This window comes from Canis aureus, chromosome 5, assembly GCF_053574225.1.
Source record: "Canis aureus isolate CA01 chromosome 5, VMU_Caureus_v.1.0, whole genome shotgun sequence".
In the NCBI taxonomy this organism is placed as follows: Eukaryota; Metazoa; Chordata; class Mammalia; order Carnivora; family Canidae; genus Canis; species Canis aureus.
In genome coordinates this window covers 79,029,430-79,055,773 of record NC_135615.1, presented here as the reverse complement: position 1 = coordinate 79,055,773, position 26,344 = coordinate 79,029,430, and the positions used below count along the sequence as shown (strand labels likewise).

The following is a 26,344-nucleotide window of genomic DNA, read 5'->3' as shown; positions in this document are numbered from 1 at the left end:
TTTGTCCCGGAAACATGGGCCCTGGCTCGGGAGGGTCCTCGGGTTGCCTCCAGGCAGTTCGAGCATCTTCCCCCAGTTTCCGATGGGACCCGCCCGACCTCAGGACGCGAGGGGTCATCCAGAAGTGGGAACCCGGCTCCGGGGGCCCCGGCCCACCCAGCCCCACGTACCCACAGCGTAGATCTCGATGCTGATGGTGAAAATGGAGTGGGAGCGCGAGGAGTCCTTGTTCATCAGCGTGTAGCCCACCGAGCGGTTCTTCCAGCCGGCCTCCATGACGCGCTCGCACTGGGCCACGTTGTGTACCGTGTGCATGGACAGCCCCTTCACGTACACGCCCTTCTCCGGGTGCTCCTTCAGCTGCGGGCAGCGGGCACGGCTCAGAGCCGGCTGGGCCCGGGGACCCCCAAGGAACCCAGGGAAGGGCCCACTTCAGGCCCCCCGCCCTCCTGCAGGGCAGGCTGGCACCTCAAATTCCCTGCAACCGGCAGGGTCTCTGCTCCGGGGGGAACCAGCCTCAAACCCACCCCACCTCTTCCTTGTGTGGGGCCCCGAGCCAGTAGCTTAACCTCTCTGGGCCTCAGTTTCCACATCTGTAAAATGGGTATGAGATACCCGTCCCTGTAGGGAGGCGGCGGGGATCCAGGCAAATACGGCCCATCCCATGCTTGGCACAGCGCCCGGCACGGGGCAGGTGCCCCATAAATGCCAGTTGCCGTCCTCACTGTCGTTGGTAGTGGTGCTATGATTATGAAGGTGGCTTCTAGACCGGGACCTTCAGCTCCCGGGGGCTGACCCTGGAGTCACCCAAAGGCTCTGAAAGCTTCTTTCGCCCTGTCAACACGACTCCTGTCACCTCTCTGCTGTGGCTCCGGGGAAACGGGAACGTTCCTAGACCCTCGGATCATGGCCAGCGAAGGGCCGCTTGCTGCCCAGCGCGCCCACGGCCCTCAGCTCAGACAGGCCTGCAGGCCTCGGGTGACGGCAGCGGGGAAACTAATTTGTCTGACTGCTCCCTGCTTCCTCTCCAGGCAGCCACGTCGTTGTGTGGCGGACACGATGCTGTGAATGCAGTGTTTTTCCAGCGTGAGGAGGTAAAGCCACTCGGGCAAGAGCAGGACGAACTAGGACAGGCCGGGTCCCCGCTGGTCGAGCCACAGAAGGCCCAGGCGCTCCCGCCCAGGCAGCGGCGGGGTCCCGGGGCCGGGGGTGGCCTCACCCGCTCGCCCGCACTGCTCGAGCCGAGAAGCACCCAGACCCCGACCACCGAAGGACAGGAGAAGCCACCCCCCGAGCTGGGGAGGGCGCTGCCCAAGCTCCCCGGCTACCAGCAGGGCAGCAGCGGGGTCACGGGCGACTCGGCGCGGAGCAGCGCGGGGAGAGGCTGGAGTGCCCCCCGGTGATGGAGGGGAGCTGGCCAGGGCTGGCCCGGACTCGGACGTGGGGTGAGGATGGAGCTCAAAGGACAGAAGCAGGAGACCCCACAAAGTGAGGGTGGTTGAAGCCGCCTCCACGCTGGGGCTGGGCCTCAGCCCTGCTCTCCCACCGAGGCTCTGAGTGCCCGAGCAGCCACTCCGCCCTGCGACCCCGCCGGGGCCGGGGCACCACAGTGACACCCCGGGGGCCTCACCTCCACCGTGCGTGGTGGTTGGGGGACGGAGCGAAACTGCTTCCCCAAGTCCCCCGCCCAGCTCTTCTACTCACCTCTTTTTTTTTAATATTTTATTTATTTATTCATGAGAGACACACACACGCATACACAGAGAGAGAGAGAGAGGGAGAGAGGGAGAGATTGAGAGGCAGAGACACAGGCAGAGGGAGAAGCAGGCCCCACGCAGGGAGCCCGATGCGGGACTCGATCCCGGGACTCCAGGATCAGGCCCTGGGCCGAAGGCGGCGCTAGACCGCTGAGCCACCGCGCAGCCCTTCTACTCACCTCGAGTTCCCCAAACCATCAGGCGCTGTGTGAGGCGCGGGTTCAGGGCTGGGCTGCGGGGCCTGGCCACCTGGGTTCAAATCCAGCCTCACCCTTTCCTGACTGCGTACCCCGGGGCTGGCTCACCCAGGCGCACTGAGCCTCAGTTTCCTCCTCCGTAATGAAGGAGCAGAGCCGCACCTCCTCCCAAGGCTGTTCTGAGGTTCACAGGAGCACCCATCTGCACCTTCTCCGGGAGAGAGCGGGTCACGCCCCCCAGTGCCTGGGCGGGGAGTGTCTCAGAGAGCACCTGTCACTGGCAGCCCCCGCCCCCGCCCCCAGGGGCAGCCTGACCCACCGAGCCTGAGGCCTGGGGCCCAGCTGGGGCAAGGGCACAGCTGCCAGCCCTCAGGGCCTGGGGTTGAAGGAGGGGAGGAGCGCCTCCTGCTGCCCCGTGCGGGCCAGCAGGGGCCCCCGAACCCCCAGGCTGGCCTTTGGGAACTGATGCGTGGGAGCAAGGCCCGTGCCTTTCCCCTCCGCGTCTCCCTGTCTGGGGGCTGAGCTATGACTCAGCTGCTCCAGCTCCGGGATAGAGAAGACAGTAGAAAGCCTCCAGGTGGGGGCTGGAGGTTCCTGCACAGAAAAGGCAAAGCACTGCTGTGTTTGTCGTGAGCTGAGGAGGAGGGGCCAGGCCATCCCGGCAGAATGGGGACTGGGAGGAAGGGCGGCCACACCCGCACAGACCTGCTGTTGCAAGTGGCCCGGCCCCTGGCACCCAGAGCTCTCCCCAGTCTTTGCTGAATGAAGGGATCGTCTGATGGATGTGCCTCCCTTGACTGGAACCCACTACTGGCTTCTTACTGCCCTAGGGGTTTTCTTTATAGCTGATCCCCCAAAATTTGGGAGGAAAGCACCTGACTGTTCAGATCCCACAAGCTCTTGTACCAACACTATTACAGGTAATTAGCTGTGTGGCCCTGGCACACAGGGCCACAAGTCCTTTCCCCCGCGGGACTCAGTTTCCTCATCTGTACTAGGCAAGGGCTCACTAGAAGCTCTCTATGGGGCTTTCCAGCTCAAATATTTCAGGAGTTTTCTACAATATGGCCAGAACAAACAAACTGTTCAAGACACTTGCTCCCTGAGGTCTGGTTTGTTCACTTGCACGAGTGGTTGCGGGTCAGAGGAACTCACAGACACCCCCTCCCAAGGGCCAGTAGGGGGTGATCAGGGGACAAGTTGGGAGGCTCAAGCTGAGTAGGGAAATAGCCCTGCCCCCTACATGGGTAGGGACTGGGGGGAACCAGGCAATTCAGACATCCTGAGCCATCCTGGGTCATCGAGGGTCAGGAGGGCTGGGAGGCGGCGGCTGCGGCCCCTTCACCTGGCTCTGCCCCCCATCCTGTGACTGTTAAGGCACGTGCCCTGGGAAAGACTTAAGAAGTTTGTCATAGAAAGTGTCCACCCTGGGGAGGTACCTGAGTGGCTCAGTTGGTTGACCTTTGAGCGTCTGACTCGGTTTCAGCTCAGGTCACAATCTCAGGGTCGTGAGATCGAGCCCTGCGTTGTGCTGTGTGCTCAATGCAGTCTGTTTTGGATTCTTTCCCTCTTCTTCCCCCTCACTCTCTGCCCTTCCCTACTCTCTTTTGATCAAGTAAATAAATAAAATCTTAAAAAAAAAAAAAAAAAAAAGGAAGAAAATACCCAACTCTGACTCTGTGGCTTCCTAGGCACCTTCTCTTTCAGCTCGGGCACTGATTCTGAAGGAGTTGGGCCCACTCCCAGTGCTGGCCGTGGGCCTCTTGGGAGGTCCGCTGGCTGCGTGGTCAGATAAGAAGCACCGGAGTCGAGGGGCAGCCGCCGGCGCTCTGGCCACAGAACCAGCTCAGCCTCCCTCCACTGGCCTGGCCCCACTGGACCTGACCTGGCCCACCTGGCATTTAAAGAGTCCCAGAGAGGACACATAATCAAGGGCTCACACTAAGGCCTAGAACCAGGTCCAGCCTTGCCACCAACTGGCTGTCCAGTCCTGGCTGGTCCCTTGACCTCACTGGGCTCCCCAGAGGGTCAGCCAAGTTCTCTGCCCATCTTGTGTGACCCCCTCACGGCAAGTGATGCCACTGCCTGTTGGATGCCTTCTGTGTGCCAGGCCCTGTGAGCAGCTTGTCCTCACCACCCTCTTCAACCCTTGCTTTATAAGGTCATGTTGCTGGTACTTGGGAGCCCCCACACCAGGCCCTTTGTGAAGATAAACAAAGTCTCAGAATCTGAAGCCATGAACAGCAGGGAAATGGCAGGTTTGAGATTCAGGATCTTGAAGTCACACAGACCTGGGTTTAAGTCCATTGTGGGCCACAAACATAGGCAAGTAAATTAACACCTCTAAGCATCCCTTCCTACGCAGGGACGATGCAGATAGCAGCTACCCAACAGGATCACTGGGACTCGTAATAAGATCATGTACATAAAGCAGTCAGCAAACAGGGCTCGATAAATGATAATCATTGTTACCCTCTTTCTAGCTTTTGGGGCTCTTAGAAACTTTCAAAATAATGTTTTAGAAGTGGAACCCAGGGCAGCCAGAGTGGCTCAGCAGTTTAGCGCCGCCTTCCGCCCAGGGCATGATCCTGGAGACCCGGGATCGAGTCCCACGTCGGGTTCCCTGCGTGGACCCTGCTTCTCCCCCTGCCGGTGTCTCTGCCTTTCTCTTTCTCTCTGTGTTTCTCATGAATAAATAAATAAAATCTTAAAAAAAAAAAAAAAAAAAGTGGAACCCAGGGGCACCTGGGTGGCTCAGTGGTTGAGCATCTGCCTTCAGCTCAGGGCATGATCCCAGGGTCCTGGGATCAAGTCCTGCATTGGGCTCCTTGCAGGGAGCCTGCTTCTCCCTCTGCCTGTGTCTCTACATCTCTCTGAATGAATGAATGAATGAATGAATGAATGAATGAATGAATGAATAAATAAATAAATAAATAAATCTATCTTAAAAAAAATAGAAGTGGAACCCATTTTTCAAATGCAATTTATCACAAAACTCCATCTACTTCACCAGATACAGGTGGCATTACCCCAGTAAGGTCCAGCCCCCCGTTGTGTGGTTGGGGGTAGGCCTCTGAGCCCCTCCCCTACAACAGGGACTCTGAGGATCCTCCAAAATTCAAGTTCCAAAGTCCCCGCTCTAGTCTGAGCCGCACCTGTGCCCCCAGGATACCTTCACTGTGTTTCTGAGGGAGCACCACCCAACACCAGCCTCCCCACTTACGGCCCCTACCTGCCCAAGCCACGTCCACACTCACCTCCAGCTTCTGCTTGGTGTCAGCCCCCAGCAGGTCACGGACATCTTCATTGTAGATCTCCAGGTAGGAGGCCCGGACCAGGAACTTGGTATTCTCTGCGCACTGCAGGAGTGGACAGGGCAGCAGAGACACCTGAGCACCCGCCACCAGACCTGATCCTGCCACCTAAGCCCTCTGCAGCCAGGACTGCACGAAAGGACCTCGCGGCAGGAGAGGTGATGTCAAGGGGGAGGGGAGACCCCAACCCCTCCTGGCCCGCCTGCCTGCCTAGCAAGCTGTCCGCCCCTCCTCTCAGGCTCAGTGGGCCCTTGGGCTTCTCTGACTTGCGTAATTCTCGTATTGCTACCGTCGCATGCTCGCCCCACAGCCTCGTGGGAAAGGAAGTGGGAGAGGCCTGCCCGTCATTCAGGCAGAGAAACTGAGGCCACAGGGAAGGACCAAGCACTGGCTATGGTCTGCTCCCCCCTTGTCGCTAGTGTTCCTGGGGGCACCAAAATGAGTCGTGGGAGCAGGTGCAGCAGCTCTGAGGCTGAGCAGGGTCGGAGTCCACACTCTGCCATTTCCCAGATGCAGGAATCTTGCTCGCAGCCACGAGTGGCCACCGGGGCAATTCTCTCCTGCAGCCTGGACACTGGGATAACTGCTCTTGCCCAGCACATAAGGGCTATAGGTCTAGGCTTCCCTATCTCGAAAATGGGGACAACAGTGATGTCCTGGGCCAGGGTGGGGGGTTCTGTGAGTCACTCATGCAAAGGGCTTTGCACTACTGGGCTCGGTCTGTAGCAACTGCTTAATAAAACAGGAGGCTCGATTGTTCCCACCGCTTCTGGGGCTGGTGCTTGGGATCATCAGTCCACGTGGGACAGCAAGGGACATGCTAAAGCCCAAACACGGCAGGAGAAAACCATGGAACCGGGAAGCAGGATTTTCTCAGTGTGAAGTTCCCCTCCCCTCCCCTTGTCAGAACCAGGGTGGCCGCCTTGTCTGCACCAAGTCACTGCAGGCTCCAAAGTGCTCAGGGTCCGTGCCTCGGGCAGAGGAGCCCAGGACCAGTCCCCTTGACATCTGGGAGGCCCCGAGGCCCTGAGCATCAGCCCTGCCCCATCCCGCGATGAGGTCCCTACCTGGACGCTCTCAAAAACGTGCTCGAAGGCCCTGGGGATGATGCCTCTCTGGGAAGGTGGGTCCGGCAGGCCCTGCATGGTGAAGGACTTCCCGCTGCCCGTCTGGCCATAGGCGAAGATGGTGCCATTGTAGCCCTCAGTGACACCCTGGTGGGAGGACCCAAATGGGTGCTCAGTGGGCCAGGGGCCCACTCCTAACCTCCAGGCTCAGGGCCGCGCCCTGGGTCTGTTGCCACGATGGCACGGGGTCGGCAGCGCAGACATGAGCAAGTCACAGCTCTGTCCTCAAGGGGTTCACGTCCTGGAGGGGGAGACCCACACCCACAAGTGATCTTCCAGCAGGAGGCCGCGCAGCAGGCAAGGGGAGGGGGTGCGGGCCGGGTAGCTGAAGGGTGGCTCGGGTTCAACAGCTGTAGGAAGAGGGGGGCCTGCCAGGCTGAGGGGTGCAGAGTGGTCAGAGGCTGAGGGTGGGAGGAACAGGGGCGAGAGGAGGGAAGGAAGGAAAGGTTTCCATTCGCAAGGACACTTATTCATCCCATGGGCGTGGGCACCACGCTGCGGCTGGGGACACAGTGACGAACAAGGCACCACCCAGCCCCTGCCCTTGTGGAGCCCACGAGGTCATCAAGTCCAGAACTCAGCGTGGGGGCGGGCGAGTCCTGAGTCAGAACAGGAGAGCTGCTCCCGGGCCCCGAGGGCCCACCTGGCATCCACGCCCACCCTGCGGACCACCGTGGGGCTCGGGATCCCCGGGGATGGCTGGTGAAGGAGACCAGAAGTCACGATTGACAGCTTCGCTGGGGACCAGGCCTTATTTTTATGGCAGAACTGGACAAGCACCTCTCTTGTGTCCACGGAAGCCTTGACCACATGCGGGTTGCTGCACATCATCAGAGGGCCGGGGGGCGGAGTGGGGGAGAAAGGGAGGGCTGCACACGGGGACAGGGGCCCCTGCATGGGGGAGAGGCCAGGGCAGACCCATCACCTGGCCCGAAGCCACCGCTGGGCTCCTCAGAGCCAGGGACACACGATGCTCTGCGATGGACATGGTGCGGGGCCCAGAGTATCAGTGTCACCCAAACCCGGGGAAGGTATTCCACACAAAACTACAGATGGCTTCACTGTCATAGGGCAGCCACCAGCCATACTAGAAATGGGCCCAGGGAGAATGAGAGACTGAATTTATTTGATTTGATTTGAGTTCATTTACATTTAACTGTGGCAGTATAAAAATTTTTTCCTCTCCCTCTGCCTGTGTCTCTGCCCCCCTCTCTCTCTCTGTCGCTCATAAATAAATAAATAAATAAATAAAATCTTTAAAAAAAAATTTTAAAAAGGGCAGCCCTGGAGGTGCAGCGGTTTGGCGCCGCCTGCGGCCCAGGGTTTGATCCTGGAGACCCAGGATCGAGTCCCGCATCGGTCTCCCTGCATGGAGCCTGCTTCTCCCTCTGCCTGTGTCTCTGCCCCTCTCTCACTGTGTCGCTCATAAATAAATAAATAAAATCTTTAAAAAAAAATCTAAAATAATTTTTTTTCCCATTAAACAGAGCTTTATCTTTTAACTGTTGACACTTTAACATCTGCCTAGAGACATGCTACAATGTAAAACACACAACTGATTTAGGGATCCCTGGGTGGTGCAGCGGTTTGGCGCCTGCCTTTGGCCCAGGGCACGATCCTGGAGACCCGGGATCGAATCCCACATCGGGCTCCCGGTGCATGGAGCCTGCTTCTCCCTCTGACTATGTCTCTGCCTCTCTCTCTCTCTCTCTGTGACTATCATAAAAAAAAAAAAAAAAAAAAAACTGATTTCAAAGACTTTGCCTGAAAAAAGAATGTCAAGTATCTCACTGTTACTATATAATAACATTTAGTAGTATGTTTTCTTGAAATAATATTTTTTTTGTTTTTTGTTTTTGAAATAATATTTTGGATATGCTGGGTTAACTAAAATCAATTATTAAAGCTAATTTCACTTGTTTCCTTTCACTTTTTATTTGTTTTTTAAGATTTTATTTATTTATTTGACAGAGAGAGGGAGAGAGAGCGTGCACAAGCAGGGGGGAGGGGCAGAGGGAGAAGCAGACTCCCCACTGAGCAGAGAGCTGACGCAGGGATCATGACCTGAGCCGAAGGCAGACGCTTAACTGACTGAGCCACCCAGGTGCCCCTTCTTTCACTTTTTAAAATGCAGCTACAAGAGGGGTGCCTGGGTGGCTCAGTTGGTTGAGTGTCTGACTCTTGGTTTGGGCTCAGGTCATAATCTCAGAGTCCTGAGATCAAGTCCCATGTGGGAGCTCTGTGCCGGGCACGGAGCCTGCTTATGATTCTCTCTCTCCCTCTCCCTCTGTCCTTCACCCCTGCTCACATGCTCTCTAAAAATAATAATAATAATATTTTTAAAAAAATAAAATTAAGGGGCTCCTGATGGCTCAATTTGTTAGGCATCTGCCTACAGCTCAACTCACGATCCGGGGGTCCTGGGATCAACCCCTTGTTGGGCTCCCCGCTCAGCAAGAAGCCTGCTTCTCCTCCCCAACCCCCACTTGTGCTGTATCTCAAAAAAGTAAATAAAATATTTTTAAAAAATAAAATTAGGGGCCCCTGGGTGGTTCAGTAGGTTAAATGCCTGCCTTTGGCTCAAGTCATGATCCCAGAGTCCTGGGATCAAGCCCCTGAGCAGGGAACCTGCTTCTCCCTCTCCCGCTCCCCCTGCTTGTTTGCACTCTATCTCTGTCAAATAAATAAAACCTTTTGAAAATAAATAAAATAAATTAAAAAGTTAAAAATCACACTTATCCCAAATATATATATATATAAAACAAATACTTTAATAAAACAAAATATGGTTACTAGAAAATTTAAATTAAGCACGTGGCTCTTGTTACATTTGTATCGGCAATCAGTGCTCAAGAGTTGTGTTGTTCACTGTGGCGGCCACTAGCCACCTGCAGTTATTCAAATTTAACTTGACTTTAAGCAAAATTAATATCCAGTTCTTCAGTAGTACTAGCCTCATTTCCAGTGCCCACCTGCCACCTGCGGCTGGTGGCACCTAACCAAAGAGCCCAGATACAGAACACTTCCACTGTTGTAGAAAGTTCTACAGAACAACACTGTTCTGGAGTAAAGTAGAAAAAAATTTTACAAGCATTGAGGCAAAACATAAGATCTCAGAAAAGGTTTCACCCACCAAGTGACACCTCCAGCTCTACAAGGGACGGCCTTGCAAGGGGAACGGGTCCTAAATGTCGGCCCCTCTGGATGCCCACCCCGGCTTCTGCACGTCTCCCTGTTCTCTTACTTGCGAGCTGACCTTCAGGAAATCTGCTAACTGCTAACGGGCTCTCTTTTTAACTCACTGTTATCCTCAGTAATAACAGGTTGGATGTGCTAAGTATTTTTCCTACTTTCCATTAAACTTGTAACTACTGCAACTGAAATAAAAAGCAACTGTCCTGGGGCGCCTAGGTGGCTCCGTCGATCAAGCGTCCGACCCTCAGGTCAGGATCTCAGGGTCCTGGGATTGAGCCCCACAGCGGGCTCTGTGCTCAATGGGAGTCTGCTTGGGATTCTCTCTCCTTCTCCCTCTGCCCCTCCCCTAGCTTGTGCTTTCTCTCTCTCTCTCTAAAATAAATATATAAATCTTATTTTTTTAAAAAAGCATCTGTCCAGAGGATCCCCGGGTGGCTCAGCAGGTTAGCGTCTGCCTTTGGCCCAGAGCGTGATCCTGGAGACCCGGGATCGAGTCCCACGTCGGGCTCCCTGCATGGAGCCTGCTTCTCCCTCTGCCTGTGTCTCTGCCTCTCTCTCTCTCTCTTTCATGAATAAATAAATCTTAAAAAAAATAAAATAAAACATCTGCCCTAAATTGCCTCACGTTCCCCTTCTGCCCCTTCCCACGCAAACTGCTGAACATCCCAACTGGGGACCGAATCCTATGGCATTTACTGGACTGATGTCTGGACATGGTAGGAGCCACCGTACCCGGCCTGCGGGTGGGTCAGGGGTGGCTCATCAGAGGCGACTCTAAGGCCATGGGGGTGAAGCAGGGAGAAGGGGCAGATGGCAAAGCCGCAGGCTGGGAAAGAGCCCATGGGCCAGGCGTGCAGGTGAGAAGGTGCTGAGTGTGCGGAAGGGTGGGACTGGGGTGGACAGCACCCAGGAAAGCCAAAGAGGTCACCCTGTGACCGAGAAGATCAGGAACAGGGACTGGATTTAAGGGCGAGAGAAGCAGGAAAGAAAAGGGCAGAAGAGGCGGTCAGAAGAGCTGGGGGCTTTGGGCAATAGGACCCAAAGGTAAGGGCCTGGACAGGAGGCCCCGCGGAGGCGGCACAACCCCCTGGAGAGCCTGGAAGTGGGCTCAGGGCCCCGCAGGGCAGACACACAGCCCCCTGGCCCTACTGGTGCAGCTGCTCCTGGCTCAGAGGCACCTGAGCTGTGCTTGGCGTGCTGCTCACTTAACGGGAGGCAGCAGGATGGAGTCAGGTTCCAGGCACTGTGCTGGGTATCAAAACCGCCCCTAACTCATTCTCTGATACTCCTGGCCTCAGTTTCCCCAGCAGGAACGAGGACTCCAGCTCTATGCATGTCCACAGAGTCAAATGCAGGGCTCCGCCTGAAATGCCCTTTCCTCCACTTAAGCCTCACCACTTTCAGGAAGCCGGCTGGGCCTTCCCCTCCCCTCCCTGCCCTCCAAGCCCAGATTCACTAGCTGCCAACGTGTGTCTCGGGCTTCTCGGCCCCTCCATCGCCTTGGATCGGAGCCATTAGTTTAGCTCTTCTCCCCCTGACCATGAGCTCACTGCGTAAGGAGCTCCCGCCTCCTTCAGGGCTGTGCTCCCCACGCCAAGGGTGGGCCTGGCATGGACATGCTCCTTGCTAGCTGAGTGGATGAATGAATGAAAATGAACTTATGTCGTGTTGAGCTGGAGGCTCTGTGAGATGCAATGGCAGAGAACCCGGGTAGAGGTGGAACTCGGACGGCAGGGAGAGCTAGAGGAGAGAGGTGACAGAGCCACCCACCAGGTCTTTGGCGTCTCCCATTCTGGGCTGGGGTTTCCTGAGGACCCTGCTCAGGGAGGCTTGCTCGGGGGGGATTACTTCCAGGATGAGGCAGGGACCCACGAGCAAGGCCAAGGAGGGGCAGCTCCAGCTGTCTCCTGCCGGGAGACAGGACTTCGGGGACTTGGGCCCCACCTGCTGGTGTCCACCTACGTTCTCCAGAAGGCGTTCCCGCCCAGCTCGGGGACAGTCCCTGCAGGCCCCCGGGCGCCCTCACCTCCACCAGCGGGTAGGCGATCTCGTTGTAGATCTGCTCGGTGAAGTGGTCCACGTAGTAGGCGCCGTCGAAGGTGAACTGCTTGGGGGGCTCGTCGGCGGCGCCCGGGTTCTGCAGGAAGCACTGGCCGCGCGCGGAGTCCACCGTCACCACGGGCTGGCAGTTCAGCTCCCGCTCCCGCTGGTTCATGGGGCGGCAGCGCACCACCACCTTCACCGACTCCGAGGCCATGGCGCCGCGGCGGGGGGCCCCCGGGTGCGGCCCGAGGGGGGCGGCGAGGCCGGGATGTGCGGCCGCCGGGGCCAGGGGGCGGGGCCAGCGCCGAGGGGCGGGGCCTGGCGACGGGGGCGGGGCCTGGCGGCGGGGGCGGGGCCTGCCGCGGGGACCGCGGCGGGGGCGCCCGGAGAGGAGGGGCGCGGCGGGGGCGCGTCGCAGGACCGGAGCCGGGGCCGCCGCCTCCTCCCGCGCCTGGGCTCGCCCGTCCCTGAGGCCCGGCCCGGGGAGCGGGCAGTGGAGGGATCCGCGCTGCAGGCGCCGCCGCGGGACCCGAGCCCCGGAGCCTCCCCAGCGCGCAGCCGCGGCGTTCGCGGTTGCCGGGCAACGCCGGTGGCGTCACAGCCGGAGGCTCCGGGGGGACCCGCGCGTCCTCGCCACCGGCCGCTGGGGGCGCTCGGTCGCGGGAGGCCGGCCGGGGCGGCCCGGTGCTGGGGCGTCAGCTCCCTCCTCTCCTCCCCACCGCCCGGCCCAGAGAGGTTAAGCAGTTTGCCCGACGTAGCCCAGCCAGGACGCGGAGACGCAGGAAGCGGGGCCTCCAGACTGAGACAGGCTGCCTCTTATCCCTCTACGGACTCCGGGGAGGGCTACCCCTCGCCCCCCCCCCCCCCCCCCACAGAGCAAAGCTGCTTTCTAATGCCGCCCTCATTTTTCTAAGACGCAGGTTAAAAAACAAAGGAAAAAAAAAACATTTTTGAGAGCCAGTCTTTTGACTGTTGGCTTGAGCCAGGCCAAGATCCCCGGCTGAGCCCAGGCAGCTGTCACTTTCCAGTAGGAAATACCCATTGAAATGCCCATTGAAATACCCATTGAAGGTTTTAACAGGACATCCCGAGCCCTGAGGACAGGATCTCTGTGTGGCTCACCCTTGGGCGCCCGCTGAAGGTATGGTTGGCAAACCTGGTGAGGCAGCCTGGAAGAAGACCTTGCCTTCCGAAGGAAAAGTCTGTACTAGACCATCCGAAGAAACGCATTTTATTTGTTTCAAGTCCACACAGTGAGGAGAGCTGGCTACCCAGGTGGTGCCCGTTGGAACAAAGAGAAAACTGATCTATGATTAAGACACTGAAGCATCTGCACAGGAGTCAAGACCCTTGCCCTGTGCATACCACGTGACGAATACTGTGTGAAGGAATGGTAACGTGCTTTGAGAACATTCCTGATGCCCTGTCCACGTGGACGGTGCGCACGACAAAACCCCTCTCTCACCGAGGGAGGCTTTGGCCTCCTCAGCCTGGTCCAGTCACCAGGTCTTGAACACATGTCTCGGGTGCTGTAATTCCGGACACTGTGTCAGCAAACCTCTCTGCTTGCCAGGGAAAGGTGAGACCGGGCCTCCCAGGGTACCAGGGACCATCGGTTCTGCTGGAAATGGCTGTAAAATGAGTCCCAGTTCCCACTCACGTTCAATATAAAATCAGTGCTGTCGTTCCAATGAGAAGAACCCCCAAAGGCCAGCTGCCTCCTGTTGTCCCTTGTAACGAGAGTGACAGGGTCCCCAGGCCAGACCATTTCCTGGGCGGGAGGCTATAAGCTGGGTACGTGGGGCCTGACTTCCTGAGGAGCCTCCCTTCTTTCTCTCCCATTAGGCACCCCCTCTCCCTTCCAGAAGTCAGAAATCCATCTTTCAAGGCTCAGAACAGTCACATCCCACTCCTAGAAGGGGGAGAGGGCAGCCCCCAGATTCGTGACTCGGCCTCTGCCTCAGAAATAGAAGTTCATCCAAAGTGAACTTGCTCCCTAAATAATTCGGTATTTGTGTCCATCTGTCGAGCTTAAAGGGGGGGAGGGGCACCTGGATCTGTCAATCACTGCAGGGCCAACGCCTTAGATCAGAGTCATTTCCCTTTACCCCCACTCCCCGCTGAGGCCAAGGGCCCTCATCAGTTCTACCTTTGGATGGTTCTACTCTGACCCCATCCCCAGTGGGGCAGGCCAGTGAGCTAGCCCCTGACAAGCATAGGAAGTGGGCCAGAATCCGGTGGCTTCCCAGGCAGCCCCTAAAGCCAGACCGGCCTGCAGGATGAGTTGAACAGGACCCTCGTCACCCCTTACTCCTATGGCTCACTGCTGGCCCCTCCCAGTCAAATGGATGAAGAAAGTGACCCCGTGTGTGGGTCAGAGGTTGGGGGAGGTCCCCGTCTTGGTGGTCCTCAGGGCTGCGGGGGAGGGGATGAGGCTGGGGCATCCCTCTCCAGAAGGCAGGAATCACCACCCTGTGGATTTGATTGGAGACAAAGTAGCCTTTCTAAGCAGCACAGGGATTCTTTTCCCTGTCCGTTCACGTCCCTTTCACACACACGTCTGTGTGTGGCCTTGTGGCGGGCACAGCCCTTTTGTGCCCGCCAGCCTGCCCTTTTGTGCCCTCCTAACCCTCATTCCTCAGAATTCAATGCAAGACTCCCTTACCTCACGTGATGTGAGAAACAGGCTGTGTGTCTGTCAGCCTGGGTACAGCTCGGCCCAGCCACCATGCCCATCAGCAAGTCCAGGGTCTCTCTGTTTCTCCCATGGACAAGGGGCTCGCCCCCAGGTCTTTGCCCGCAGTGAGGACACGCTCCTGCCTCCCCAGACATGCTCCCTCATGTCCCTCATGCTTCTGCTTCCCCAGACATGCTCCCTCCCTCAGTCAGGTACTCTCGGAAGACTCCCAGTCAGGGCCCCGAGGCCTGGCCTCCTTACAAGACGGCCACATCCCTCATGATCGAACCTTCCTGTCCACCTCAGAAAGCTCCCCTCTTGGGAGAAAGTGAGGCCCAGAGACAAGCATCCAAAGTCACCCAGCAAGTTAAGGGAAGCCCGGAGCTCCGCCTGCCCCTCCTACAATCTCGGCAGGGCCACCTGTCTTGTGAGAAGCCACTGGCAATCCCCAGCATCAGGGCTCCCCTCCTACCACAGGCAGTGAAGTGATGGAAAGCTGGTCCAAGGGGCGGAGTGACTGGATGGAACTGGGGACCAGCAGGGTGGCAGAAGGGCAGGGCGGCCAAGTGAGGCCCAGAAGCCAGGGTGAGGTAGGGCCAGTGGGCTACCTCTTAGCCCAGGCCCTGCAGCTCTGCCTCGGATTTGGCATGGCCCAGGGGCCGCAGTGTCCGGGGGGGTCTGCCCTCAGACCCACAGTCCTGCTCTTCATAGCTGGGGTTCAGACGGCCCATGTCCAGGGAGCAGAAGAGGCTGCGCTCGGTTCCAGCATGGTGCTCCACCAGGGCCTCCAGGCTGGCAAACTCGGCAGGCAGGTGCTAGGGCGAAAGGGCTGAAGCTCCAGCGTCCCCTCCCCATGGCTCCACTCTGGGCACCAGCATACCCCTCCCAAGGGATCCTGCCCCCCTTCAGAAGGGGGGAAACTGGAGCTCAGAGAGGGCACAGTCCTGCTCACCGCAGAGCCAGACACTGTCTCCTCTCCTCTCCTGCCAGCCTGAACAGGACTGAGGCATTCAGCTTGTAATAAGTGCACCCATCCGGTCCCTGGAGACCTGTGGGCAGGCCGGGTCCCCAGACCTGGAAGCCCGGAGGCCGGGTGAGCTTAGGCCAACTTCTGCCCTGAGTCACTTTCCAGCTCCACTAAAAGATGGGCTAGGATGTGGGAAAGCCACTTTTAAAAGCCTGGATTCCCTCAGAAATGGGAGGCCTGACCGGGGCCCAAGGCTACTGGAGGTCCCCTCCAAAAACCCGCTCTGGGGGCGCCTGGGTGGTTCAGGTCATGACCTCAGGAGATCGCAAGATCCCCGGGATGGAGCCCGCCTCAGGCTCCCTGCAGAGTCTGCTTCTCCCTCCTGCTCCTACCCCTGCTAGCGCTATCAGATAATTAAATAAAATCTTTGGGAAAAACAAAAGCCTCCGCCGGGGGCCCGAGGGCGGGGCCAGCAGAGCCAATGACAACTGGTTGGAGAGTTAGTTGACTAAGGGGCGTGGCCAGAGGGAGCCAATGGGGTACCGTGATGGGGGGCGTGCGCTCCCGCCCCGGGTCAGAGTGGGCGGGGCCGGGGCGGGGCGAGGACCGGGCCGGCCGCCCGCACGCTCACCTCCACGCAGTAGCGGCCCAGGTGGTTGCGGAAGACCTGGTGGGGCACCACGCCGCACTGTGTCCGCACCGACAGGCACCACTGGCCACTGGCGCCCGGCTCGGGCCACAGCAGGAAGGCGCCCAGCACGTCTCTCCGCAGCAGGGCGAGGGCGCTGGGCCTGGGAGGGCGGCGGGAGAGGCTGAAGGCGGGAGCGACCACCACCTGGCTGGCATCCCTGGCATCCCCGGGGCGATGCAGGACCGGAGGCGGTGGCGGACCCAGAGTAGGCCCTCCAGGGGGGAAGCTTTTAGACCTTCCTTCCCTGGAGGCGTCTAAGGGGTTCTTGACCGCTGATGGCTTCAAGACCCAACCGGGAGACTGGGGAAGGGCGGGCGGTGAGGAAGCTGCTGCCCTGTGACAGGCCGCGTGCTGAAGGCTGTCCCAGAGTTGCCCGGTTTGATCCTCTCCGTAGACCTCTTATTATCCCCATTTCACATTTGAGAAAACGCACCCAGTGGGGTTAGTCCCTGGCTGGGGGCAGCCCACAGCCCACTCCTCTGCCCATCCTAGGGCCTGCGCACCAGCCAGGCAGGCCCCCCTACCTGGAGATGCCAGCAAAGGCCCAGATGTTCTCCGTCAGGCTGCCCTCGTTCTCCACCAGGCACGCCGGGCCACCAGGCCCCCGGGGCCACGCCTCCCAAGCTGCAGGAACTGTGGAGACCACCCAGGGGTCAGAGGGAGAGAGGCCACCACCCCCATTTACCCACATGCTGGTGTCCTCACCAGGTCTCCCGCGGCAAAGGTGCATCCACACACACACAGCCCCCTCACGCACAGCTACACGATCCCCTCTGCACACTCCCATGGACAAGGGCACAGCCACACACGGGCACAGCCTTGCATTGACACAGCCGCTCAGGCTTAGCTCTCTGACTCACGGGGGCACACACAGGCCCGCGCCCCTGCGCCCCTGCCACTCACAGGCCTCCCGAGCTGACAGCTGCAGCTGAGTCTCGTAGGTGCAGCCGCGGTAAGCCCCAGAGCGGATCACCTTGCTGCGAATGGCCTTCTTGCGCACCAGCGTGGGCGAGCAGTAAGGGTTCCCCAGGCGGGCGTGGCGGGCGCCCCCACGGCCTTCTGACTCTGGTAGCTCCTTCTAAGGCACCAAGAGGGGCCCACAGGGGCAGGCCGACTCAGGCTCGGCCACGTCAGGTCAGGCGAAACCCCTTCCCACTGATGTCCACCACCCCCTCCCCCCACACTGACCCCCAAACCCTCGCCCGGGGTCCCTCTGTCCACAGCCCCTGCCCTGGCTGGGGCTCCTGCGTACCCCACTGCCCACAGGCCCCTCTGCTGGCAGCCGCCTGAAGGAGACCAGTGCATGAACGTTCTGTGAGAGCTGATCCCGGCTGAAGGGTTCCCGCACTAGGCCAGAGGGCCCCCCGGGGCTGGGCTGTGGCTTCAGGGGCATGTCCCCTGCAGCCCCCAGGCTGGGCTCAGGCTGGGCCCGCTCCTCAGGGTGCTGCAAGAGGTAAGCAAGCTGGAAGGAACGGCAGAGCAACAGGTGCAGGATCTGGACCTAGGAAGGAGGAGGGGCAGGCTCAGTTGGGAGAGGTTCCCTGAGGAACCCTACACATCAGCCCAGTCACCCTTAGTGCTGGAGCCCCTTTTCCCCATTCTTCCTAGAAAAACTCCTCTCATCCTGCAAAACTTCACCACCATGCTGTCCCTCCTACCAGCTTCCTTCGTTCATTTCACAAATCCTGAGCATCTGGTTTGTTGCAGACATCCTGCTTGGAGCTGGGAATGCCTGGGCCACATGCACTCCTACCCCTGGGTTTACTACCCCACCCTATGTCACCCTCTTAGAGCAGTGGCTACGAGCCCAGGCCTCCAGCCCTGCAACCTGGGGTCCAGTGCCAGCTCCATCACTTAGGGGCTACTGTGTGACTCCGGGCAGAGCATGGCACCTCTGTGCCTCAGTTTCCTCCCCACTTCCCTGTGCTCCTTCAGTGAAGTGGAGCACAGAAAGCCCCCAGCATAGGCCCACCGCATAGGCCCACCGCTCCAGGGCCACTATGCTCTACCACCACACTCATTACCCAGCCCGACAGGATGGAACCGTGAGTGCGGGAAGATCGGGTGCAGTGTCTCAGCCACCTGCCATTCCCACCGCCTGCACACAGCTTGAGATGCAGGGGTGACAGCAAATGTTGCTGGGTGGAACCACGCCCAGCCTCTGCTTGCTGAGCAGTCGGCTGCCACAGCTCTGTTGTTCATGGTGCCCATAGCGGCTTGATTGCCGGGATCTACCCACTCACCCATGGGCCCCACGGGCCCACACACCAGGGCAGTTCAAGACCTGGACCCACTTTCTGCTCTCAAAGAATTCTATTATCTGTAATTAGGGACAGACGGATGACAGAGCATAGTTCATGTCACAAGACCTCAGAAGGGAAGAGTGGGGGACGCCTGGGTGGCTCAGTGGTTGAGTGTCTGCCTTTGGCTCAGTGCGTGATCCCCGGGTTCTGGGATCGAGTCCTGCATCAGGATTTTTTAGTAAAACTCTTTAAAAAAAAGGGGGGGGGGGAAGAGTGATCTAGAGGACTCAAGGCAGGCTTCACAGACACATGGACTAGCCTTGAAGAGCAAGCTGGACTTTGCCAGAGGGGAAGTGAATTTCAGGCAGAGAGAACAGCATGAGCAAAGGCCTAGTAGTGTGACCATCCAATTTCTAAGCACCTGGCCTGATCCCCACTTCCAGGCCCCGGGGAATGCTGAGGCCACTAACGTGCTTCTGTGGAACCCTCCGTGGACAGAGCCATAGAAGGAGCCGGCGTAGCAAGGAGTGCCCACCCCTTGGTCCCCAAAGCGCATGCTGATGCCTGGTGCATGGCCAAACCCAGCCTCAGCAGTGCTCGCCCCACCCTGGGCCCCAGATACCTCTCCAGGCTGGCTGCCCACGAAGAGATGGCAAAAGAGCTTGCTGGCTGGGCTCTGGGGATTTCGGGCCATGAAGGCAAACTGGCAGTCAGCTGGGCACCAGGTGGAGTAGAGGATGCGCCTCAGAGCATGAGCCATCAGGAGCACCTGGGGAGCGCGGGAAGGACGGCCTCATCAGACCCACTGCGGCCTGTGGCTGCCAGCCCTGCCCCTGTGGGCCCCACACCCCTGCAGGCTGGGCTCCAGGGCCCGCTGTCCAGCCTGTGCCCGGCTTAGGGCCCACCTAGCTCCAGGGAACAAACTCTTCCTTCCCTCCAGGCCGCCCAAACCCTGCTTCAAATGGGACTCCCATCCTTCCCGTTGCCTCTGGGCTTGGTCCCTTGTTCCCACTGCCAACCTGCTGGTTGGGATTGTCGTCCCCCTGCCCCTGCTGCCGTCATGCTACAGAACTGAGGGCAAGGTGTTCACGGCTGGCAGGGTCACAGAGAAAGGCCGTGGCAGTGGACCCTCAGGTTGCACATCTGGTGTCTGTAGTCAGATGACCAGGGTTTGAATCCTGGCTCTGCATACTCTCTGGGTCACTTGGGCAGGTAAACACAGCCCTCTGCGCCCTGTGACACTCATTTAGTGGGGATGGTACCCCCGCTCTGATGGGGTTGTGGGTGGGGATCAGTGAGACTTCATGCAAGTGGCACAGGACCTGACCCCCAGGCCCCTGCGATGCACATGTCCAGGACACGATTTGCACCACAGTCGTAGGAGCATGGCCCTGGGTTTGTGGGTGCACAGCCTGGCACAAGGTTGGTGTTCAACACACACAGGCTTGTGGCAGGAGAGGGATGAGCCATGAAGCCGGTGCTCCCTACTGGCCTCCAGCCCGAGTCGGGCCACAGCTGCCTGGCCATCTCTGGGCAGGCCTACACGGAGGCCCCAGGGGCCTGCAAAAAACCGGGGCTGATGATCCTGACATCAGGCCAGGAGGCAGGCCCCGGAGATTTTGGAGGGCCCGGGCTGGGGGTGAGATGGAGGAGAAAGCGTTGCCAGAGCTTGCCTTGAGGGCAGGGCCTGCGGAGACAGGATGTCCACAGGCCCAGAGCAGGCTGGGAGGGCAGGGATGCTCAAGGGCGGCGTGGGGCCGGGCGCATTCTGAGGGAGCTGGACACCTGTCCAGTCCAGGCCTCACCTGCACCCATACAGGCTCCTACCTCGCCCTCCCCGCTGTAGATCTTAAGACCCTGAAGGCTGAATTTCAGGATGACTGCCCGACGTCGGGGATAATCCTGTATGGGAGAGAGTTGGTTGGGGGCAGGCATGACCTTCCAGGCCCTGCCCTGCCTCAGGACCAGCCACCACCAGCTGGGCAGCCAACTCCACCCCAGCTGCCAAGGGACTGGGCCCTGGAGAGTGGACTCCCCCGGAGCTGGGGAACTGTGGCTGGGTCCTGGCAGGCAGCCCCCAGCAGGGCCAGCGCTGCCCATGTTCTGACCATCCCCCTACCTCCCATCTGTGGCTTCCTCACATGGAACACTGGTCATGACTGCCCAAGGGAAGGGGTCCCGGGGTGGGGGGGCACAAGGGACATGGCTCCAGGAGCCTGGCTGTGGCCCTCCAGGGCCCACTTCTCAGAATGGCTCTGGTCCCGCCCCTCCTTGGGCCTCATTTGCTCCATCTCCGTGATGGGGGGGAGGGGGAATTGGATCAGGTGGCTTCAGGGGCCATTCTAGCCTGACCTTCCAAGGCTGTGACCCCGGCCAGGGATGCGCCCGCTCCAGTGCCCTACCTTCAGTGCCCACAACTGTTGTTGTACGAGCCACACACCCTCCTGGGTATCCAGGTCGTCCACGGGGAAGGAACCCACGTACTGCTTGGGGGTGCGGTGGGGACAGCAGGGAGGCAAGGCAGTCAGGACCACGGTCCCTGACCCCGTCCTCCACACTGCCCCCTAGACATGCTCTGCCCTGCCAGGTAAGCTGCGGACAGGGAGCTGGGGCCCAGTAGGCTCTGCTGCCTTCCCAGCAGGTGGCTTCGGTCAAGCCTCTGCCCCCCTGAGGCCATCTCCTCATCTGTGCACACACACACATTCTAGAGTAAATAGGTGCTCCCTGCTCCCCAGGACCACCCTCAGCCAGGGCCCACCAGAGCACCACCCCGTGGGGGCGGCCCCACCCACCTGGGCGAACTTGGTGATGCACCTGGGCCGGTGAGGGGCGGGGCCGCAGTCCGAGGCCCTCCGTCCCCCTGCCCCGGGCCTCTGCATGGCCCCCAGGCTTCTACAGAGGGCGGGGGAGAGAGGATGGCTCCCGGGGACTCAGGCTGTGAGCCCCTTTCCACCAACCCTTCCGAGCACTTGCTGTGTGCCAGGCGAAGTCCAGGGCCCTGAGGACACAGGGAATACACACAGCCCCGAAGGAAAGGACAGACCCCCTCCTGCCCCGGGGCAGCTGGCGTGCTAGTGTGGAGGAAGGCCGCTGGAACGGATCAGTCAGATATGGAATATGCTAGACGGTGATGAGGGGGTGGGGAAAGGCAGGCTGGGGTTGCTGCAGCGAGGTTTGGGGGAAGAGCTGAAGGTAGGGCTGTGGCAGGCCACGCCCGGGGCCAAACACTGACACCTCTGTGCTCAGGCCTGGGGTGCCCTGGGGAGGGGGAGGGGGCAGGGGACACGTACCAGCCTGTACAAGGTGCCAGAGGAAGGGGGGCAGCCCAAGAAGGCACCACCTGAGGGGAGGGGTATGGGAGCTCCCAGGACAGTCTGCAGAGGCACAGGGAAGAGAGCAGCCGAGCCCCTGGGTAGACCTACCAGAAGAGTGGGCCAGAGCCAGGCTGGGATCAGCCTTACATGTCACACCAAGGGATTTCAGGCTGTGCCCTGGGGGCAGTGCGGAGCCACTGCAGGTTCCAGGGCAGGAGCGCTGTGATACTGGGAGTGGCCCACGAACTGGATGGCCTGAGCTGCGAGGCCCAGGGGGCTGAGGAGCCCTGCCCCCGACTCAGCCCAGGTTTTGGTGTTTCATGGGGCCCCTCTCTCAGATCCATTCCTGGAGAGAAGGAAACCTCCCCGACTAGACCATCCTCAAGGGAGAGCGCTCAGTTCCCCTTCAGCTCATGACCCCTGGTGCACAGTGACCGTGGCACCTAGGCATCTGGAGAAAGAAGGGCTGACTGCCCTCTGCCTGGGTCCCCCCGACTCAGCTCCTCCAGTCTTTCCTGGGTGGCTTAGACCCCCTGCCCCCCATCCTGCCTGGCTCTAGCTCACCAGACTCCTTCCCATCCCTGCACTTAGGATCAGGGAGTCCTGGGTCCAAATGCTGCGTAACTTCAGGCAAATGGCCCCACATCTCAGAGCTGCCATCTCCTCATCCCCAAACCTGGGGTAATGGGAGGAGACTAGAACTGAGCAGAGGAGCAGGTACCTGCATGATGCCAGTGGGGTGGGAGGGACAACTTAACAGGTCTACACACAGGATGGGGGGACCCCAAGGCCTGCTATCCAGGAGGGAGCCTGGGAGGACAGCGAGGCGGCAGGAGAGACCTGCCTGGGAGCCACAATTCCACCAGAGAAAGCAGGTATCGGGGTGCTGGGTAGGAAATGGGGGCTTCCGGTGTGGGCTCTACGCACCTTCATGCAGATGCTTGGAAACCGACACTCCCCACGCCAGGAGCTGGGGAGCAGCCGCTACCCCTGCCCGCCCAGACCTCCAGTCCCAGCTCAGCCAGGGTGGGGGCAGCAGCAGCCACCACTACAGTCTGTGGGCAACAACCCACTATGTCACTTTCCCGGGGGCGGGGGGTGGGTAGGAGAGCCAGAAATAAAGGCTGCACGGTCCCCTTGACGGCCTCTGGTCCCTCCCTCCTGTACCCTCTCTCCTCCTGCTTTTCTGACCTCACACCCTCCACTTTTTAATCCTGATCGTTTTTCACATCATGTCCATTACCTACTGTCCATCTGATGTTTCAATACAACAAAGCTAGATGTGTAGCGGGCGCAAAAGCTCTGTGGCCGCTGTTCCAGGCACGGAGACTGGGCTTCCAGGGAACTCAACTTTTGATTTCATGGTCACGTTATGGGCTCAGATGCCCTGGACCCACAGGTGGTGGGACACGGAGGAGGCAAAGACCAAAACAAAAACAGGGCAAGAGGGAGAGAGGGAAAGAGGAGAGAATGAAAGGCAGCCAGCAGAAGTGGGAACAGAGATGCGAAGACAATACGAGATAGAGGAGGGACGGGAGGAGGGAGAGACCAGGAGCACGTTTCCCATCCTGCCTGTGCTGACACAGCCCCTCAGACACAAGGTGCTAAGACAGCAAAGAGGCACACGGGTCTCCGGCACACTCACGTTCACTCTCGCACATGCCCACATGCCGAGGCAGCTGTGTCCAGGGCTGCGAACCGCCTCCTGCCTCCTCCCTCCAGATCCGGAGCAGCAGCTTTCCTGGGGACACTCCACTGTCCCTGCCATCATCACCTGATCGTTCCCCAATCCCCCAGGAAACTGGAAGTTTCTCTCTTCCTCTCCCTCCCTCCCAGTGCATTTCAGCCCCAAGCCTGGGTTTGGGGGCCAACCAAGGGACCAGTGAGGTTTACCAGGCTCACCCTAACCCCAGACCTGCTTACCCCTTCTGGGTGCAAACACCCACTTATTTTGGAGCACACTTGTTTTTTCCAAGGTTTTTATGCAGCAGCCTGGCTGGGCCAGCACCTTTCTAGGGGGACTCCTTTGGAATGAGGCCAGGGCTCTTCTTTTGCTCCTCTGAGAATTTCCAGGTGGTCCTGCATAGAGACAGGGTACTGGATGGGTTGACTTGCCTTACGAGGGTCAAGGACAGAAGCACTCTGCTGAGTTGAGTCATGGGGGAAGGAGGCATCTTCAGAGCATCCCGGGAGACCAGTCAGTCTGAACTCTGGGCTTAGCAAAGCATGGCTCAGAGGGGTGAAGCCACTTGCCCAAGGTCACACAGCATAAGGGAGAGCTGGGAAGCAAACCTGGGGCTCTGGAGTTTGTTCCCCTAGGCCATGGCAGTGTCCTTCCACTCACGCTCCCCTCCCAAGTAAGCAGGGTGTCCCCCATGGCAGTGTGGTGAGTCCCCTCTACCCTGAACACCTCAGGTGCTGAGGGCTGATCTTATCAGCAAAATAGCTGCTTTCTCAGTCTGTCTCCCTGTCCAGATGGTCTGGGGCGGCCTGAGCCACTCTGGTCACCTGCATCACCTCCACTACCTTTGGATCAGACATACAGAAGAAGCCCCCCTCCATCCCTCCACCCCCAGACCCGACACACTCCTGCCCCCGACAAGTCCCTTAACTCCTCAGCCTCCATTTCCTCACCTGTAAAGTGGGGACGGTAATAGCAGCTGCCTCTTAGGGTTGCTCATGTATCTGCTCCTTCTGAAAATATTCCAAGCGCCAACATGTGCCAGGTGAACAAAAACAAAGTCCCTGTCCTCGGGGAGCGCGCAAGCAGGGTCAGGGGGACCGTACTGAGAATCAGCATCACAAGGGACTTAAGCGATTTGGAGAAAAATGCAGTGGGGTGAGGAGGAAATGTGATGTGTGTGTGTGTGTGGGGGGGGGGTGTTTAATGCAGAGAGGTCGAGGGTGGCCTCTCCAAACAGACGACATGGAGCGGAAAGTGCTGCCTTCCAGATTAAGTGGGGCGGGCGCCCGGGCGGCTCGGAGCGCGCCCCGCGCGGGTCGTCATCCTGCTCTTCCTGTCATTCCCGGGGAGGGACCGCGCTCTGGGCAGAGAAAGTCCCCGGGCCGACCGCGGGGCGAGCGAGGCAGGACGCTGGCGGAGGGACGGCGGAGGTGACGGCGGTGGCGGAGGGAAGCGGCCGAGACGCTCCTCCCCAGCGCCCCCCGCCCGCCCTGCGCCCGGGGACCGAGCCCCCCTCCCCGCGACCCTCCGGCCCCGGCCCCGGCCCCGCTCCCCCGCGCTCACTCACCGCGGCCGCCGCGGCCCGAGTCCCGCCGCCGCAGCTCGGCGCTGCTCCCCCGGAGCGCCCCGCGCGTCCCCGCCGCCCGCCCCCCGGCACCCCCCGCACCCCCGCACCCCCCGCCCGCGCGCCCCCCACGTGGCCGCGGGAAGCAGCACCCCGTATCACCTGGCGGCGGCGCCCGCCCGGGCCCACCAATCGCCGCCCGCGGAGCGGCTCCGCTCGGGCGCGCCGCCCAATCAGCGGCCGCGAGGGGTCCTGGCCCCGCCCCCGCCGGCTCGCGCCCCGGAGCTCCGCCTTAAAGGGCCTGAGGGGTCGCGCCTGCCCCCCGCGGGCCTGTCTCCTCGCGCTGAGGGGTCTGAGCGCCCAGGGCCTCGCCGACGTCTCCCTCTTTGAGGAGACCTTCCCCTCTGGCCCCCTGGCTAGCTCCTCCTCCTCCGGGAAGCCTTCCCAGACCACCGGTGCCTCCTCCACCCCCTGCAGAGCCCTCGTGACTCTCGCTTACGGGACCACGTACGACACCAGTCCTCTTACCGGAGTGCAGGCGGCTCTGACCAGGAGGGGCCTCCATCCCCAGTGCGCAGGACAGAGCCTGCTTCGTTCAGTGACTGTCGTCGCGACGAGGGAGTGAATGCACTCAGGACCCGGCCCCCGTGGCCTCCGGGACCTCCGGGACAACCGGGCCAGGGTCACCTTCCGCCCCTCGCCCTCCGTAGGTAGTGGGTATCACGCACCCTCTTCCTCGTCCCGTAGGAGGGTCCCTCGCGTCTGCCCAGCTCGGCGTCAACGTCGGTCACTGCACGTGGACCGTGTCCCTCTCCTTCGGCCTCGCAAATCCGCTTAGGTGGGGGAGACTGGTGTGCAGACCCAGCTTTGAACTGGAAAGCACTTTTGTTCCCATCAGGCCGGGCATCTTGTAGGTGCCAAAAAAAAAAAAAAAAATACCCTGCAAACCCGATTCAGCTCAGCCTTTGGTGGTGTATGGAAGTGTGAGTTCCGCAGAGAGGAAACACCAGAAATTGCCCACGCACCACTCCTCGGAAAATAAGACACGGGCGCTCGGGTCCAGTGGAGGAGCACCCCGACAGGGGTGAGCGAGGCAGAGAAACAGGGTCGAGGGGCCTCGAGCCTCAGGTGAGTTCTGGAGGAGGCTGGTCTGAGCCCCACACCTGTGTGCTGGCCATTCCCTTGGTCTCAGAGCATGGGCATGCTCTTCCAGAGGCAGCAAGGGGGTGTAATGGTTAGAGGCTTGCTCCCAAATTTGGGCACAAAATCTTACTAGATGTAGGACCTTGCAAACACCTTAATCACTTTAATCTGGAATGCCTCATCTGTTAAAGTGTCACTAACACCTGACTCATAGCGACGTCAGGATGAGTTATGTGGGCAAAGTGCTTGGCACAGTACCTGACCCACAGTAAGTGAGCCACTCGATAATTAATACTAGCTGATGTTAGGCTTTGCCTTTATCCTTGTTTCTTTTGTATATGACTGAATGGCAGGTGTTAAGTGAGTTCCCCATTATCAAGGGCTCTAGGAAACTCTTCACTGAAACCATGAGATGGCCTTGAGTCCAG

General features: G+C 59.7%; 2 protein-coding genes and 1 long non-coding RNA gene across 21 annotated transcripts in view; 1 reads left to right on the top strand and 2 right to left on the bottom strand.

Moving 5' to 3' along the window:
• KIF17 (kinesin family member 17) overlaps positions 1 to 11,894 on the bottom strand; it is a 43,888-nt gene extending 31,994 nt beyond the window's left edge. For 3 of the 10 annotated variants that reach the window (XM_077899309.1, XM_077899305.1, XM_077899307.1), the window contains exons 1-4: positions 11,617 to 11,891; positions 6,336 to 6,482; positions 5,212 to 5,313; positions 171 to 360 (exon numbers count right to left, since the gene is read on the bottom strand). In XM_077899309.1, the coding sequence (XP_077755435.1) occupies positions 171 to 360; positions 5,212 to 5,313; positions 6,336 to 6,482; positions 11,617 to 11,847 (670 nt within the window). In that variant the 5' untranslated portion in view covers positions 11,848 to 11,891. Of the gene's footprint in view, positions 1 to 170; positions 361 to 5,211; positions 5,314 to 6,335; positions 6,483 to 11,616 lie in introns of all 10 variants that reach the window. The other 7 variants (XM_077899303.1, XM_077899306.1, XM_077899310.1 and 4 more) reach the window with 4 other exon arrangements.
• Positions 11,895 to 12,717: 823 nt separating this feature from the next.
• LOC144314780 (uncharacterized) lies at positions 12,718 to 13,637 on the top strand. The gene is made up of 2 exons (XR_013380632.1): positions 12,718 to 13,212; positions 13,479 to 13,637. It is a non-coding gene; the product is annotated as an uncharacterized LOC144314780 (long non-coding RNA).
• On the bottom strand, positions 12,849 to 26,021 carry SH2D5 (SH2 domain containing 5). Of its 10 annotated transcripts, none has more exons than XM_077899324.1 (14): positions 24,777 to 24,856; positions 24,160 to 24,219; positions 23,449 to 23,604; positions 21,634 to 23,286; positions 21,026 to 21,209; positions 20,614 to 20,694; positions 20,039 to 20,113; positions 18,834 to 18,980; positions 17,221 to 17,469; positions 16,872 to 17,046; positions 16,493 to 16,601; positions 15,909 to 16,068; positions 15,263 to 15,384; positions 12,849 to 15,125 (listed from the first exon to the last, which is right to left on the bottom strand). In XM_077899324.1, exons 8-14 carry the CDS (start codon positions 18,969 to 18,971, stop codon positions 15,029 to 15,031), a joined length of 1,050 nt encoding a protein of 349 aa, XP_077755450.1. In that variant the 5' UTR covers positions 18,972 to 18,980; positions 20,039 to 20,113; positions 20,614 to 20,694; positions 21,026 to 21,209; positions 21,634 to 23,286; positions 23,449 to 23,604; positions 24,160 to 24,219; positions 24,777 to 24,856; the 3' UTR covers positions 12,849 to 15,028. The 10 variants fall into 10 exon arrangements, with proteins under 10 accessions (XP_077755450.1, XP_077755442.1, XP_077755445.1 ...); XM_077899316.1 differs by having other exon boundaries at positions 20,614 to 20,697; positions 21,004 to 21,209; positions 22,769 to 23,286; XM_077899319.1 differs by having other exon boundaries at positions 20,614 to 20,697; positions 21,004 to 21,209; positions 23,171 to 23,286.
• Positions 26,022 to 26,344: the final 323 nt, after the last annotated feature.

Bases quoted from the DNA above. Each gene is read 5' to 3' on its own strand.
- SH2D5 (XM_077899318.1), bottom strand. From the start codon at position 21,090: ATGCAGAGGCCCGGGGCAGGGGGACGGAGGGCCTCGGACTGCGGCCCC. The intron at 20,698-21,003 runs GTGGGTGGGGCC...CGCACCCCCAAG, and splicing joins GCATCACCAAGTTCGCCCAG to CAGTACGTGGGTTCCTTCCC. The intron at 20,114-20,613 runs GTAGGGCACTGG...TCTCCCATACAG, and splicing joins AACAGTTGTGGGCACTGAAG to GATTATCCCCGACGTCGGGC.